The 17423-nt window shown below is 49.5% G+C and overlaps 2 protein-coding genes across 2 annotated transcripts in view; one reads left to right on the forward strand and one right to left on the reverse strand.

The window, feature by feature from the left end:
• The window catches only part of LOC146421198 (uncharacterized), a 61202-nt gene that overhangs the window by 27459 nt on the left and 16320 nt on the right, over positions 1–17423 (forward strand). The window lies entirely within an intron of this gene.
• Positions 2811–9027, reverse strand: LOC146421200 (uncharacterized). Its single transcript, XM_085047682.1, has 2 exons — positions 8985–9027; positions 2811–3565 (listed from the first exon to the last, which is right to left on the reverse strand). The coding sequence occupies exons 1-2, from the start codon at positions 9025–9027 to the stop codon at positions 2811–2813; spliced, it is 798 nt and encodes a 265-aa protein (XP_084903808.1).

Genomic DNA, 17423 nt, shown 5'->3' on the forward strand with positions numbered 1-17423 from the left:
CATGAGCTCCTGTTCTGTCAGCAATGGTCTCCTGAGTTCCAACAAGGCCCCACAGTGTCACAGTGTCCCCTTCATTCCATGAGGTTCTGTAGTGTCACAATGCACTCCTGGGTTCCATGAGGCCCCACTGTGTCACAATGACCCCTTGGTTCCATGAGGTGCCACAGAGTCATAATGCTCTCCCTTCATCTATGAGGCCCTGCAGTGTCACTTTGGTCTCTGTGGTTCCATGTGGCCACAAAGTGTCACAATGATCTCTGTGATTCCATTGGGAACACAAAAGCTTTGCATAAACATTGAGCAAATCCTGCTTAACACAGCTAGACCCATCTGTTTGTATTCAAAAGAGGTGTTAAATGTGAGAATGGCACCATCAACTTCCATCTGCAACTGAGATCAAGGGAAAGGACAGGGACAGAGAATTCTGCTTCAAGATACAGAGAATTCTGCTTACAGAGATCACTTCTGGTCACATTGTCCCTGGTAGAAAGGTGACATCATCAGAGGCAGCCTGTACTGAGCATGTGGTTCCTGAGTGGGGTTTGTTGTTTAGGAAACCTGCTCAGGCTTTTCCATTCTTTCCTCACAAACAGGAAAACTTCTCCTGGGCCTGTGTGCAGGCAGAGCCCTGAGGAGAGCAGGTGGGACATGGAGCAATGGGCTGGGACAGCCAGCTGCAGAGCTCAGGGGACAAGTTTGTGATGCAGGGAACAGGGATGTCAGTGCCAGGTGAGCAATGTCAGCTATGGTGAGGTTGGGGGTGAGGAGCAGGTTGTCCCAACAAGGTCAGCCCTCAAGGGGCTCATTCTTCTACATGCCCAGACCTCCTAAGGAGACATTCAGCATCAAGATCCCTTGGAAAATGTTTCTATCACCTCTTCTCGGAACGGAAAAATAAAAAAAAATATTTCCTTGACGTTAAAGAAAAGTCATGGGTGCACTTTGAAAACTTCCTCCTTAAAAGAACACCAAACTGACTCCAATAGCTGTACAAGCCCTGAACACTTGAAGACGATGGAAGGCAGACAAAGAACTCCTGAGGGCTTTCTGTATTTTAATGAGCCCCACGGTGGATTTGGGGCTGAGTCTGTGACCCTCAGGGACTGAGAGAAGTTTGAAGAAGCTTCTCAAGGAGTCAGAAGCAAAACTCTAAGTTCCTTGGACCATCATTGGGCCCCATTGAGTGCAGGGACTGCCAAAGGCTCCCCAGGGACTCGTGAGAGCAGATCCTTGGGGCCAGGATTGCAGGGAGCCAAGGGCTCTGAGCAGGGAACTGGAATGCTGAGAGAAGCCTGGGTTGGTTGGAGGAAGCAGAAAGGCCAAGGGCTGAGCCCAGTGACCAGTTTGTGGGTGATTGTTGCTCAACTCCAGAATTCCCCTGGAAAAACCCCTGGGGAAGCCAAGGCAGGAGCAGCTGGGAAGGGCTGGCAATGCTGCTGCTGCTCCTGCTGGGAGCCCCGGCTGGGCCAGGCTGGCGCCCACTGCGCTGCGGCTCCTGCTGCTGCCAGAGCCGGGCGGGACTCGGGGACAGGGAATGGACACGGGGGAACAGCAAAGGCCGTGGGGCTGCAGTGATGTTGGCGCTCAGGACAGTGCCAGCACAGAGCTTTGGCCCTGACATTGACCCAGAGGGGAACGCTGGGGAAATGCTCCATTTCAGCCTTTCTTTACTCATCACTGTGAAGTGATCAAAATAAAAGGAGAACAAGCATAATCTGATCCCTCCTCCTTTAGGAGGAGCTGTGAGGGGCTGTGAGAGACTATAAGGGGCTGTGAGGGGCTCTGGCAGGAAATGAAGAGCCATGAAGAGCCATGAAGGGCCATGAGGAAGTCCTGCCATGTCCCCAGGGTAGGGCAGCTGTGAGGCTCCACAAGTGCAGATGTGGTGCAGAGCAGGCTCAGAGCACCTCTGGGAGGGGATGAGACCCTTCCCCAGCTCCAAACCACACCAAAACCACCATAAATAGGACTTTGCATCTTCAGAAGCAACTGGTAACTTGGAAGTGACCATACAGCTCAATCCCACTGTGAGAAGGAAGGGAATCTTCCCAGAGAGCTGCCATCCAGCCACTATTAACAATGGGTGGGATTTAGAAGTATAACACTAATAAATAATACAAACAAATAATAGTAACAACATTAACAAGCAATGAAGCCCCAAATTCCAACACACAGCACCACACCAAAAGGATGAACCACCTTTTCCTTTATTGCCTCAAGGCTCATGAGAAATAAACGGTATATAATACCCAAAAACCCACTCAGAAAAGGGTTTCCTCTCCCTTCATCATCCCCAGCCTTTGACTGTCTCATTCCAGACCCTGCCCCACACTCCCAATCCCCACCCCAACACATCTCACCCCTCCTGGACATCAAGACCCCTTCCCAAGCCCTATTTCCCCCAGTCCACCCCTCCAATTCCCATCCCACCCATCCTGCCCCACCCAATGCCCATCTCACCCCTCTGGAACTGCATCCCACTTTGCCCAATCCCCTTCCAGTGTCATCCCACCCTGGGGGGCTGTGGAATTGAGTCATCTTGGGCAGGGATTGAGCCATTTTGGGGTAACATTGAGTACTTTCCAGTGGAATCAAGTGGTTTTGAGGTACTGGATGAACCCTCTTGGCTTTTCAAAAACAAAATGGAAAAAGAAACTGTACCAAATACCCCAGAAGCAGCAAATCATGCAGAATAGCTCCCGATCACCAAACACCCCTCCCAAATAGCAGTAAAACCATGAGGCTCTAGGTAATAAAGCTGGAAAGAAGAAAAAGCTCTTCCTGCAGTTGGGGCTTGTGCAGGGCTTCTCTTACTGGTGGCCCCGTTGGTGTTTGGTCAAGTGAGAGCTCTGGCTGAAGCTCTTCCCACACTCAGGACACTCATAGGGTCTCTCCCCAGTGTGGATGCGCCGGTGCCTGATAAGGGTGGAGTTGTGCTGGAAGCCTTTCCTGCAGTGAGGGCAGCGGAAGGGCCTCTCCTGCGTGTGAATCCGCTCATGGAGGAGGAGATTGGAGCTGCTTTGAAACCTCTTCCCACACTTGGGACACTCATAGGGTCTTTCCCCAGTGTGGATCATCTGGTGGCGAATCAGGTGGGAGTTCTGACTGAAGCTCTTCCCACATTCCCCACACTCATATGGCCGTTCCCCTGTGTGGATCATCTGGTGGCGGATCAGGTGGCATCTCCTGGTGAAACTCATCCCACATTCCCCACACTCATATGGCCGTTCCCCAGTGTGGATCATCTGGTGGCGGATCAGGAGAGAGCTTGTCCTGAAGCTCTTCCCACATTCCAAGCACTTGTAGGGCTTCTCCCTGGTATGAAGCTGCTCATGGGCCACCTGCTCAAAGCTCTGGCTCGATCGCTGGCCAATTTCCTGGCACAGGGTGGGTCTTTTCTCCTCACAGCAGCCTGGGCTTGGTTTGGAGCCTCTCCTCATGTGGGATCTCCAGGGCTTTTCCTCCCCATTGGATTCCTGCACCATGGGGTTGCTCAAAATGGCCTCTTCCATGAGGTTCTTCAGGGAGGATTTGTCCTCCTTACTCTCTGTTGTCAGCTTGTTGCCTGGGGGAGAAAGGACAAGGAGAGGATTTGGGATTTGCCTCCATGCCAGAGGGAAGGGGAAGGAGATCCCCCCAATTGATTCTCGGCATGACGGTGTCAGCAGCAGGGTTGTCCTGCAGCCAGGGGTGATGCTGGGCTGGGAGATGGAGGAGAAGAGAGCAGGAAAGGGGCAGTGACTTCCTCCTCACCTGCCTGGCTGTCCTGGGGCATCTTCCTCTTCCTCACAGCCTCCTTCTCCATCCAGCCAAGTTTGGCAATGGGAAATCCTCTTTTGGGAGGAAACACAAGGTGTGAGTCCATTGGGTTTGAAGGTTATTCCTGCCCCAGTCCATCTCTAGAAATCACTGGCTGTATAGTCACTGTAAAAAACCTCTGAAACACTGTGCTGGTTTAAACTGGCAGGAGAAATGGATTCCCTCAAACTGCCCCAGGAGAGATTAAATGGGAGTCACAATCCACCAGATTACAAGAAATACAATGACACAGCTTTAACTCACAAAGGCAGAGTATAACCAGGCACCCTCGGAGAAGAACAGCATGGTGTTCCTTAGTTCCTGTGCTGAGCGCCACATGCTCCCATTGTATGCCAAGAGAAAGCAAAAGGAAACCAAACCTGTTGGTCTGAGTGTTGGTCACAGTCCTTCTGAAGTGGTAGCTGCAGTCTTGTCTAAAGCAGTGGCTGCAGTCCTGTGGAAGTTCTGCTCCTCCTTCTCTGGATCTCTTGAGTTGTGTCCCACATCCCCAAACCCAGATAATATATGCTCAGGTTCAGGTGGGAATGCTCAGTACCTCCCCCTGGGGAGACAGTTTCACAATGGAATGGTGTCATCCTGTGAGTCATGGGATATTTGGGGAGTCTTTGATGGTCTCAGTCGTTGTTGCTGCTCATTGTGTTTGGTGCCATTGAGTCCACGATGGCCCATTAGCAGAAATGACCCCTCAGCTGGGTGGGACTGTGCTGGTGCTTCCCTGGAGGGAGTCATCTCAGCTGAGTCGTTGGTGTGAAGAAACAGAAACACTGCCTTCCCTTGCAGGGTTTGCCTCTTCTTCCTTATCTCATTTAACACCCAGCTGGTAGCCTGAGGGATCAGGGGTGCACTGGGCAGCTCCTGCAAACGACCTGTCATCAACAGCTCATCAGAAATTACTTAAGGGTAGTAGAATGCCTAGTTTGGTTACACCCACAGAGTGCTAAACTGGTGCCCTGCTCCTATAACCAGGACAGACTGGCAGTGAAATGTAAGATCTTGTTCCACTTGACTTTCAGCTATGTAATCCATTGGCAGAGTTCCTTCCAGCCGCAATCATCCCTTGAATCCCTCAGGGACTTGGTTCCCTTTCCTTCTTCCTTCTGCTTCAAGCTGGGAATGTGCTGGAAAATGTTCAGCAAAGCAAACTTTGCTGCATGCTCTGGGAGCCCAAAGAGCTGCTGGACCTTGTCACCTGGCCCTGCACCTGTCACCAGGTGCCTTGTCACCTGGGATGCACAGCAGAGCCAGGACTCTGGGAGCCTCGGGAATTGTCCTCTGGGATCCATGGATTTACAGGGGTAGAAGTTACTAATTTAGGGGGGCTAGAAGCTGAATAATAATCTTCTGGAACTTACCTAGGAGGCCTGAGTTTGGATAATGATTTACTAAGAACTGCTTGCTGAAAACAATATATCACTTGCTTAATGATTTTTGCCTACCCAGTAAAAGGGCGGATATAGAAAGGAAAGCCAAATAATTGATAAAAATTAATGAATTTGACTGAACATCCTGCTCTCAGACCCCAGAACTGGCTCAAGTGAGTTCTAAGGTTTGGACTTGGACCAAGAACCAAGGGGGCATGCACAAAGAACCAAGGTGAAGAGTTCATCCTGAGGAAGACTACTAACTTTATCCCTCATTTATTTTCGGGACCCTTGCCCACAATTAATGTGTGACACTGCGCTTGCGCGAGCATATTTAAATGAACTTTGAACTCATTATAATACGAAGCTGGGATAGGTAATGAGTATGTATAGAAGCATTGTGTAACTTTATGCATATGTAACCTAATATAAACCAAGTGAAGAGCTGCTGACAGTGTGCATGCCTTTGGAGGAGCTGCTGCCCATGCACCCCAGCTGGAATAAAAGCATACCTACTTCATAACTTTCTGAGTTGTGGAGTCTATCAGTGCTTCACCATGGCAGACACTGCAATGGGCTGGGATTCCAGTTTTCAGCAAGGAAAAGATGTTCCTGCCGTTGAAGGCAAAGCTCTTGTGAGACTGAAAGCCAAGTGGAGCAGGATAGTGCAATGAAATTTTACTGCCTGCCTATCTTGGCAATGACTCAGCTGTGATAACTCCCTTTGAGGAAGCACCAGCACAGTCCCACCCAGCCTGAGGGGTCATCTCTGCTAATGGGCCATTGTGAACTCATGGAATCAAGGGGTCATTGTGACACAGTGGGGCCTCATGGAACCCAGGGGTGCATCGTGACACTACGGAACCTCATGGAATGAAGGGGTCACTGTGACACTGTGGGGCCTCGTTGGAACTCAGGAGACCATTGCTGACAGAACAGGAGCTCATGGAACCTGTGGGGCATTGTGACACTGCAGGGCCTCGTGGAAGCAGCGAGACCATTGTGACACTGAAGAACTTCACAGAACCAAATATCCACTGGGACACGGGAGGGCATCATGGGAAGCAATGAACCATTGTTGGCAGTATGGAAGGTGATTCGATCAAGGACACATGGTGATAAAATGTGGTCTTAAATGTCCATGGTGACCCTGAGGATCCAAGGAGACCATGGTGACACTACGGAACCTCGTGGAGGTTATTCCATTATGACACTGTCCATTGTGACACTGCTGGGCCTCCTGGAACCAAGGAGACCATTGTGACACTGGGGAACCTTATGGACACAAGCAGCCATTGTGAAACTGGGAAACCAAGGAGTCTATTTCTGACAGGATGGAAACTCATGGAACCAATGGACCATTGTGACATTGCAGAACCAACACAGCTGCTGGACCTTGTCACCTGGCCCTGCACAGCTCCCTTTGGAGGCACAGCAGGACCAGCACCCTGGGAGCCTCGGGAATTCTGCTCTGGGATCAATGGCACACACTGCAAGGGTCTGGAATTCCAGTTTGCAGCAAGGAAAAGATGTTTCTGCCCTTGAAGGCAAAGTTCCTCAGAAGGTGGAGCCAAAAGCCAAGTGGAGTAAAATCTTACAATGACACTTCACTGCCAGCTTTCATCACTACATTGCATGGTTGTTTTAGCTCATGGACTGGGAACACAATCTGCAGAGGGTCTTTGGCTTGGATTTGCCCTGGCTAAAGAGAGACACTGTGAGAGAAACAGAGCAGCCCAAGAGAGGCAGAAGAGAAAGGAGGGTTAAGCATGGCATAGACTCCACAACTCAGATAGTTATAAAGTAGGTATGTGTTTATTCCAGCTGGGGTGCATGGGCGGTAGCCCCTCCAGAAGCATGCACACTGTCAGCAGCACTTCACTAGGTTTATATGAGGTTACAGGTTACATATGCATAAAGTTAGACAAAGCCCCTATACCTATTCATTACCTATCCCAGCTTTGTATTATAATGAGTTCTAAGTTCATTTAAATATGCTCGTGCAAGCAAAGTGTCTCAGATTAATTGTGGGCAGGGCTCCCAAATAATTAATGATGGGAAAATCAATAGTCTTCCTCACGATGAACTGTTCACCCTGTTCCCTTGCACATGTTCCCTTGGTTCTTGGTCCAAGTCCAAGCCTGAGAACCAACTTGTACCGGTCCTGGAGTCCAAGGGCGGGATGCTTGGTCACACTTAGTGGTTTTCTCAATTATTTGGCTCTCTTCTCTCTATCCTCCCCGATACTAGGTAGGCACAAAATCATTAGGCGAATAATAAGTGGTTTTCAGCAAGCAAATCTTAGTAAATCATTATCCAACCTCTGGCCCTCTAAATCAGTTCAAAAGTTATTATTATTATTATTATTACTATCCAGCTTCTAGTTCTTTTAAATTAATAATTTCTATTTTACCCTAAATCATGTGGGAGTGTTGAGGGTACTTTCTGCACCTTGTGACTCAACAAGACCTTCTGTGAGAAATTTTGGGGTGGACCATGACCCCCATTCCTGTCTCCCTGAGCCACTGGGAGGGAGGGGGGAGAGAATCAGGAATAAAGTGAGACCTAGGAGGGAGGCAGGGATTGGGAAAAGGTGGGTTAGGATTTGTTTTACTTCTCATTTTTCCTGCTCTGATTCTGACGGGGGATAAATCCAATTAGTATCCCCCAGTCGACTCCCCTTTGCCCAGAATCCATACAGGATCTCTTCCTGCCCTTATCCCAGCTCAGGAGCCTTTCCTTGTATTTTTTCCCCACCCAGGTGTGGAGGGGAGAGGGATGTGACACATTTGGGGGACACCAGGAATCCAGCCAGGATCATCACACCACACACAATCATGGGAATCAGCCAGAGGAGCCCATTTACCCCTGAACAGCATCCAGAATAGGAGAATTTGGGGTCAGGGAGAAAGTCAGATCCATCAGGACACCCATGGTCTCAGGGACACGCAGAGATGAAACAGCCATAAGCCTGAAATCTGGCTCCATGGAATGCCTGGAATCCTCCAGGATGATCTGGTTCCTTGTCTCTCCTGATGGTCTGGATGAGGGGATTCAGGGCTACCTCAGTACATTCATAGATGAGCTGTGGTGAAGACCATGGGGGGAGCAGGTGGTCGCCCTGCAGCCCATGGAGTCCACAGGGGTGCAGAGATCCACCCACAGCCCATGCCAGAGGAGCTGGTGGATGCCTAGAGGAAGCTGTGGGAGTCTCATATAAAGAGTTAAAGCTGTAAAGGCCTTGCAAGGGAGAGAAAGGCCTTGGTCCTGGGGTGGAAGCAGCCTGGCCTCAGCTCGGGAGAGTCTGCACCTTATGGACCAGAGGACTCACGTTGCAGAAGAAATTTGGGTGGGATGTTGCTCGTGAGATTGGACCCATGCCAATGAAGTTCCCAGAGGACCGTCTCTCGTGGGAGAGACCCCTTGGCTGAGTAGAAGACTTGTCTCCCCGACAGACTGACCAGAGAACAAACCCCTTACCCTGTCCCTGCCTGTGCTGTTGGTTGGAAAGAGGGAGGGGGGTGAGCAGAGAAACTGCTTCTTAAGAGGGAAGGGGTGAGAGCAGAGAAACTGTCTTAAAAGAGAGAGAATGAGCAGACACAAATAGTATTTTTAGTAGAAGAATTGTGGTGATGAATAGGTTTATGGATTTGCTCTATGGACTAAGAAAATACCCCAAACCCTGTCCCCTACCCGAGCTGTTGGTTAGTAGGAGGGAGGGGAGTGAATAGAAAATGGGTTCTTAAGAGGGTTCTTATTTTTACCACTCATTTTTCCTCCGACTCAGTTAGGTAATTAACTCACTTTGCAACTTTAAGTTTGAAGCCTGCTTGCCCTTTTCATCCATGCGTCCCCTTGTCAATGTCCTATCTCACTTAACTCATGAATTTGGTGTGTGTTTAACAGGATTTTTTCCTTTCCCCTCTCCTGCATGCCTGCGGCAAGAGAGAGCAGGGGTGCCTGGCCTTTAGTCAGGGTCAAACCCCTACATGTGATCTCTTGGCTCTTTGGCAGCCTGGAAATGGCTGGAACATGCCCAGGGGGCAGCTGTGACTGTCAGTGACTTCCCAGCCCTTTAGGAGGATGGAGAATGCAGGGATGTCACCATGGAGCCCCTGTGAGTGCCTGTGACCTGCCAGCTCCTTAACAGCATGGAGACACGTGGCATGTCACCCCTGAGACCCTGTTGTAGACTGCAATCTCTGTGCAGGTGGTTTGGCAAATGGGAGACTCCTGGGATGTCCCTATGGAGTCGCTGGGATTGTGTGTGTGCTGTCAGTGTTCCTTCAGAGAAGAGTTCAGGGGCAACAAAATTATCAATAAACTTACTGAAGAACACATTCCATAATAAACAGCCAAACAAATCAATGATAAAAGATTTTCAGCCCAGGGGACTGGCTGTGGGTGTGGGAAAGCACCTGGGATGAGTTATCAATCAGGGGCAGACAAGGAACAGCTGGGACACAGGGAGCTGCCTGAAGAAGGGGTAACTGTGGGCCAATTATCAGAGGAGTGATATAATGCCAGAGGGCCATGAGCAGAGGGCTCTCAGGGAGTGGCTCTTGGCAGGGAGACTTCACACCTTTCTGCAGGCATTCAGGAACTTGGTTGACAAACAGGACAGACTGGCAAAATACTCTTGGATTCCCCAGCCAACAGTATTGTTCAGAGGGTGAAACAAGCCTAAGGTAAGAGCTTTGTAGCTTTTTACTCTAAACCTATGCCATGGGCTTGTGCTGAGCAAGATATGCAAGTGGTCAGGGGGTCCTCTGCTGACTGAATCCTCCCTCCAACTTCATCTTGCCTAAAATTTTCTGGAGCTGTAAAATGGGGCAGTCGATATGTTTATTCCAGGGAATGACTGGCAGCCAGACCAGTCCTTTAGACTGGGTTGACCTGGTGTTCAGAAGCGTGGGGGTTGACCCCCCTGACTGATAAATTGCTGGACCTGATGTCCAGAAATTCACAATCTGGCCCTCCATGATTTGGTGGGAAATGAAACAGAGCTGGTGAGATTGGAATTTTATAACTTGGGATTGTTTTGTTTGACTAATGAGAATGTACATTTTACCTATGCTGTGGAAGGATTTGGCCAGGCTGCTGGAGGTACACGAAGATCTTCCACCTAAACCCAACATGGGAAGGAACAGCTGCCGCCAGAGCACCAGAGAGAACAGTGGCAGAAGAAACAGCAAAGAACCAAAGGGTGGCACACCGAGCACATCCCACCCTGGACCAGCAAACAGCACTGATTCAGCACGAGAGGACATCCAAATGGTGATGATTCCCAACAAAAATTCAACCTGTCCATGCTGTGGGACCCGGATGCGCCGTGCGTCGGGCTTGACTGAACACCTGAAAAGAGACCATGGGAAAAGCAGGGTTTGGTTTCAGTGTGCTAAGTGTGGTAAGCAAAACACTAACTTTCATAGTGTTGCTTGTCACTATCCCAAGTGCAAGGGATCTCCAGCTGGGGGATGGATCTGTCATGTCTGTGGTAGGAATTTTTTGACCAAGATTGGCCTTGGTCAACACAAGAGTCACATGCATCCTGTGACCATGAAGCAGGAAAGGATGGCTGCATCCCGCCCCAAAAAGAGCTCTGCCCGAGGAGCACACAAAAGAGTATGGACAAAAGAGGAGGAACAACTTTTGCTTGAACTGGAGCCACAGTTTGAAGGGAAGAGAAACATCAATAAATTAATTGCGGAACACATTCCTTCAAAAACACCTAAGCAAGTAAGTGAAAAAAGAAGACTGTTACGCAAGGGACCAGCAAGGGACCAGGAAAAAGAGGCAGAGATGACTTCTGACTCAGAAGATGATGAGGAGCAGCTGGGGAACATTGACCCCAGGAGGGGCAATTAATAGTAGATTGTGTGACAGGCAGCCTCATTCAGACTCATTATTTGGAAGTGTCACACATGTAAAGATTTTCAGATTCCAGTAATTAATTTCAGATGGATTTCCTTCTGTTCCACGGCAAACACAAAGTGCTATCCTTGTTAGACTTAGCCATCACTTTTGAAACCTTTTCATTTTAAAGAAAATTATTTTGGACTGATTTCCATATGGGTATATATCAATTTTCCAAATTTAGATTTAAGTCCATACGGTAATTACTAATGTGGCCATTTTTTTATATGTGTGTGTTAAAAAGGGTACCACTCTTTTCTTTCTGGCTTACTTGCCCTCTTGCATCTGAAAACATACAATTATTACAAGGTTCTGCTAGGATAACTGGGACTGATCCAGGAACAACCCTGTGGGTAACACTGTTCTGGGAATATAAAAATGGAAACCATTTAATTAGTTTCATTTTGGAATTTCTGTGTTTCTTTGCAGCTTTTAATGGATTAACTCTTTATTATATTGTCTAATATTGTTCTTTTGTGTTCCTCTTTGTCTGGAGTTAATTTTATTCAAATAAAAGGAGTCTCTGGCAGATCTCACAGTTGCAAGGGTATTCAGCAGTTCTTTTTGCTTCTGTGGCTTTAGTGGCTCCTTGTCTCACATCTGGACACACTTAGCTATTTATCTAATGAGGACACACTTGAGTGTTCAAAGTTGTTTATGATATTGAAACAAACTTGCACAATAATAACACATGTTAGAGTGGGGAGAAGGATGAATTCCTGCTTCCTTTACCCCCCTTTTGGAAATTCTTCTATTTCCTGCTCGCTAGTTTCATATTTCAACATCACCTGTTCTGTTGATCAGCCACAGTTTGGTTGTTGCTCTCAGTGCCAGCAGAAGCAGTGGCTGAAGCAGCAGGTGCTGACAGTGCCCCAAGCCCCAGGGCCAGAGGGGTCCCTTGGCTGCAGGGCTGGGAGGGAGCTGCCCCTTGTTCTCACTGTGCCTCACGCAAAGCTGAGCCCCTCACAAGTGGGGCAGCACAGCAAACAGGGAGCCTGCCAGTCTCTTCCAGCCGTGTCTGCTCAGAGTTTGCCCCTTGGAGCTTCAAGGGAAGCAAAGGCAGCTCTTCTGGTCCCTCTGGGTGTCCCCATGTTCAGCAGTGCTGCTCCATCACTCTGTGCACAGCGACAGGGAAAAGCCTCAGCCCTGCAGGGGCCAGGAGCTGCTGGGCTCTGCCTGAGCAGCTCAGCCAGCGGGAAGGGAGCTGCTCCACATGGGAACCAGGAGCAAAGGACACTCATTTTTGTCTTTCAAGAATATAAAACGGGAAAGGAAAGAAATAGATAAAATATGAAAGATGAAGACAAAACCCAAGGGTGTATTGAAAAATCTTCTGTAACTTTGGATGAAGAGGTAACTGATGTTTTGAAAAAGAGAAGTCAGTATTTATTTTCTAAATGTGCTGGTGGCATGGATCCATCCTACTGACCTCAGCACGCTTTTAAAAAAGTTTACAAATATCACTCGATGAAATCTCACTATCAGCCTGTCCTGGTTACACTTTAGCACTTTGGTTACTGTTTAGCACTCTGTGGGTGTAACCAAAGTGGTCATTCTACTCCCCTTAGGTCATTTCTGATGAGCTGCTGATGACAGGTCGTTTGCAGGAGCTGCCCAGTGCACCCCTGATCCCTCAGGCTACGAGCTGGGTGTTAAATGAGATAAGGAAGAAGAGGCAAACCCTGCAAGGCAAGGCAGTGTTTCTGTTTCTTCTCACCAATGACTCAGCTGAGATGACTCCCTCATCTGAGGTGATCTCCCTCCCTCACCTGAGGAGGTGCAGAACTTCCACAAGACCACCACTTGGACCACTTGGTAGGATCTCGACCATCACCCTGACCAACACAGAACCAGGTTGTACCCAATCTTTGTGGGTTAAAAGCAGTTTTCTCTGTATCATTGCATTTACTGTAATCTCTTCAGTGAATTGTTACTCTGACCTGTAATGTCTGTTGGGGCAGTTGAGTGGGGTTCATTTCTCCTGCCAGTTTACTTTTAAAGGGGCCACAGTGGTTTTGGGTGTTTGGAGTATGAATGACTTCCAAGCTGTGCCAAAAACATCTCTTGGGGAGTGTTGGTGTGTCCCTGGGAGGTGTTTCTGGGTGGTGGCTGCCAGCAGAGCCACAGTGGTGGGCAGGGGGATGCGAGGACCCCCTCTGCAGTGAGGGTTGGGTTTCCCAAATCAGGCACTGCCACCTCCAGCCCAGAGCCAGGGGGCTGTGGGACCCCCAGGGAGAACCAAAAGGGAGGAACCTCAGGATGCCCAGAGTGGGGAGGGGGGAGAGGGCAATACCAGGACCAGGGGACTGCTGGCAGTCTGGAGGAGAGGGAGTCTGGAGGTGGGGAACCCTGTGACCCCAAGGACCCCGAAGTGGGGAGCTCAGAGAAGGGGGGAATGCCAGGACTTCTGGAAAATTCAAAAACCTGGAGATGGGGAGAGAGGTGACTCCTTGGACACCCACACCCTGAAGCACTGAGGGGAGAAGCAACCCATGGAAACCCCAAAAACCCCTGGCATCCCTGAGTGAGGGGAGCCTTGAGGAGAGGGACCAGCATGACCCCAATGTGGGGAGACTGGAGAGGGAGAAATTCGGGGATTCCAAGGACCTACAAAAACACAGAGAGGCTGAAGTCCATCTAGATGTGGGAAACCCAATACATGCAGAACCCCCAGCAGCCAGGATGGGAGGGACCCCCAGAATTCCAAAGTGGAGAGACCAAAGAAAGGAACTCCTGGGATTGTTTTTGGGGGTTTTTTTTTGGTTTTTTTTTTCAAAATCATAGTGCTCTGGAGGTTTTTATGGACACCAGATGCCCAGTGACTTCTAGAAATGGACTCGAGCAGGGGAACCTTAAAACCCAATGTGCTCACACCTTGTTTTTCCCCTCCAAACCAGGATTTCCCATTCCCAAACCTTGGCTGCATGGAGGAGAAGGCAGTTAGGAAGAGGAAGATGCCCCAGGACACCCAGGCAGGTGAGGAGGAAGTCACTGACCGCTTTCCCCCTCTCTTCTCCTCTATCTTTCAGCCCAACATCACCCCTGGCTGCAGGACAACCCTGCTGCTGACACTGTCCTGCCAAGAATGGACTGAGGGGAATCTTCTTCCCCTTTCCTTTTGGCATGTAGGCAAATCTAAAATCCTCTCCATGTGTTTCCACCCCCAGGCAAAGAACCGGGAATGGAGACCATGGAGGAAAAATCCTCCCTGGAGAAACTCATGGAAGAGGCCCTGGAGATCCCACATGAGGAGAGGCTCCAAACCAAGCCCAGGGTGCTGTGAGGAGCAAAGACCCACCCTGTGCCAGGAAATTGGCCAGCAATCGAGCCAGAGCTATGAGCAGGTGGCCCATGAGCAGCTTCACACCAGGGAGAAGCCCTACAAGTGCTTGGAATGTGGGAAGACCTTCAGGACAAGCTCTCTCCTGATCCGCCACCAGATGATCCACACTGGGGAACGGCCATATGAGTGTGGGGAATGTGGGATGAGTATCACCCGGAGATCTCATCTGATCATCCACCAGAGGATCCAAACTGGGGAACGGCCCTATGAGTGTGGGGAATGTGGGAAGAGCTTCAGCCAGAGCTCCAACCTGATCCGCCACCAGAGGATCCACACTGGGGAAAGACCCTATGAGTGTCCCGAGTGTGGGAAGAGGTTTCAGACCAGCTCCAATCTCCTCCTCCATGAGCGGATTCACACTGAGGAGAGGCCCTTCCGCTGCCCTGAGTGCAGGAAAGGCTTCAAGCTCAACTCCACTCTTGTCAGGCACCAGTGCATCCACACAGGGGAGAGACCCTATGAGTGTGGGGAATGTGGGAAGAGCTTCAGCCAGAGCACTAGCTTGACCAAACACCAACGGGGCCACCAGTAAGAGAAGCCCTGCACAAGCCCCAACTGCAGGAAGAGCTTTGTCTTCTGCTCCAGCCTTATTACCTAAAGCCTCATGGATTTACTGCTATTTGGGAGGGATGTTTGGTGTTGGGGAGCTATTCTGGATGATTTAGTGCTTCTGGGTATTTGGTACAGCTTCTTTCTCCTTTTTGTGTTTGAAAAGCCAAGAGGGTTAATCCTGTTTCTCAAAACCACCCAATTGCATGGGAAAGTACTCAATCTTACCCCAAAATGGCTAAATCCCTGCCCAAAACGACTCAATTCCACAGCCCCTCAGGGTGGGATGGCATAGGAAGGAGATTCAGCAAAGTGGGATGAAGTTCCAGAGGGGTGAGATGGGCATTGGGTGGGGCAGGATGGGTGAGATGGGAATTGGAGGGGTGGAAGGGTGGAAATAGGGCTTGGGAAGGGGGTCTTGATGTCCAGGAAGGGTGAGATGGGTTGGGGTGGGGATTAGGACTGTGGAGCAGGGTCTGGAATGAGACAGCCAAAGGTTGGGGTTGATGAAGGGAGGGGAAACCTGTTCCTGAGTGGGTTTTTGGGTATTATATAAGAGGATTCTTTCTCATGAGCCTTGGGGCAATAAAGAAAAAGGAGGTTCATCCTTTTGGTGTGGTGCTGTGTGTTGGGATTTTGTGGTGGTTTTGATTGGCCCAAAACATCAGTGAAGTGTTTTTAACATCTAAGGGAAATTTGGACCCCTCAGAAGCTGTTCTAGTAAGCCTAGGGAGGTGTCTGAGGGGTGGGGTGTAGCACAAAGATGGCTCCTGTGTGTCCTGAGTGAAAGTTCTAGAAGTTTTTACATCAAGTCCGGCAGAGCCAATCTCTGATGGCTCTGAAGGTGATGGACATACTGCTGGCCAAGTTTGAGCCAATTAGAGGTGCTGGTTACGCCTCTGTGAAAACATATTTAAGAGAAATTCAAAACAAAGCAAGCGCGCACTTCTTTCACTTTGTAGTTGGAGGAGGAGGAGGTGCAGGTGAAAATATGTGAGAAAGAACAGCATGGAGAGTGCCAAGGTCAGTGAAGAAGGGGGGAGAAAGAGGTGCTCCGGTGCTTCCGGCACCGGAGCTGAAACTTTCTGCTAGCCGTGGTGGAAGCTATGGGGGAGCAAGAAGTTTCTCCTGCAGCCCATGGAGTCCATAAAAATACAGAAATCCACCCACAGCTCACTCCAGAGGAAGAGATGGATGCCTGGAAAAAACTGTGAACCAGTGGGAGTCTCATCTAAGAGTTAAAACTGCAAAAGGCCTTGACTGAGAGAAATAAGCCTTACTCCTGGCATGAAAGCAGCCTGGCCTCAGCTCGGGGGAGTCTGCACAGCACCTTATGAACAAAAAGACTCATGTTGCAGCAGAATGCGGGCAGGAATGTTGCTCATGAAATTGGACCCACGCCAAAGAAGTTCTCAAAGGACTGTCTCTCGTGGGAAGGACCCCTGGCTAAGTAGAAAACCTCTTTTCCTGATTAAACTGACCAAAAGACCCCTCAACCTGCCCCCTGTCTGTGTTGCTAGTTTGGAGAGAGGGAAGGGGGGGGGGTGAGTGCAGAGACTGCTTCTTAAGAGGGTGGGGGTGAGAGCAGAAAACTGTCTAGAGAAAAAGAAAGAAACAAGTAGAGATAAAGAGTATTTATAGTAAAAGAATTATAGTAATAAATAAATTTGAAAATCTGCTCTGTAAACTGAAAAGAGACCCCACACCCTGCCCCCCCCCACCTGGCTTGTGGATTGTAAAGGAGGAAAGGGGGTAAATACTATAGGTCCATAAGAGAGAGGGGGGAGTGAACAAAATAATGTATGAGAAGTTTATTTTTGCCTTGCATTTATCCTCCAATTCTGTTAAGTAATTAAATCACCTTTTGCAACTTTAAGCTTGAAGCCTGTTTGCCCTTTTTCGTGCGTCCTCCTGGCAAGGGTCCTGTCTCAAACCCACGACAGATTTGGGGGTTGATTTCTTGTTATTGTTGTTACTATTATTTGTTTGTATTATTTATTAGTCTTATACTTCTAAATGCCACCCATTGTTAATAGTGGCTGGATAGCAGCTCACTGGGAAGATTCCCTTCCTTCTCACAGTGGGATTGAGCTGTAGTCACTTCCAAGTTGGCAGTGGCTTCTAAAGATGCAAAGTCCTGTTTATGTTGGTTTCAGTGTGGTTTGGAGTTGGGGAAGGGTCTCATCCCCTCCCAGAGGTGCTCTGAGCCTGCTCTGCACCACATCTGCACTTGTGGCACCTCACAGCTGCCCTGCCCTGGGGACATGGCAGGACTCCCTCCTGCCAGGGCTGAGGCTTTGCATGGCCTCTCATGACCCCTCATGTCCAAAGCTCTGTGCTGGCACTGTCCTGAGCGCCAACATCACTGCAGCCCCACGGCCTTTGCTGTCCCCCCGTGTCCATTCCCTGTCCCCGAGTCCCGCCCGGCTCTGGCA

This window comes from Lichenostomus cassidix, unplaced genomic scaffold, assembly GCF_008360975.1.
Source record: "Lichenostomus cassidix isolate B80296 unplaced genomic scaffold, HeHo_3.0 HiC_scaffold_43, whole genome shotgun sequence".
NCBI classification, from domain to species: Eukaryota; Metazoa; Chordata; class Aves; order Passeriformes; family Meliphagidae; genus Lichenostomus; species Lichenostomus cassidix.

Bases quoted from the DNA above. Each gene is read 5' to 3' on its own strand.
- LOC146421200 (XM_085047682.1), bottom strand. From the start codon at position 9,027: ATGGATGAAAAGGGCAAGCAGGCTTCAAACTTAAAGTTGCAAA. The intron at 3,566-8,984 runs GTGAGTTAATTA...TTTCTCCCCCAG, and splicing joins TTCAAACTTAAAGTTGCAAA to GCAACAAGCTGACAACAGAG.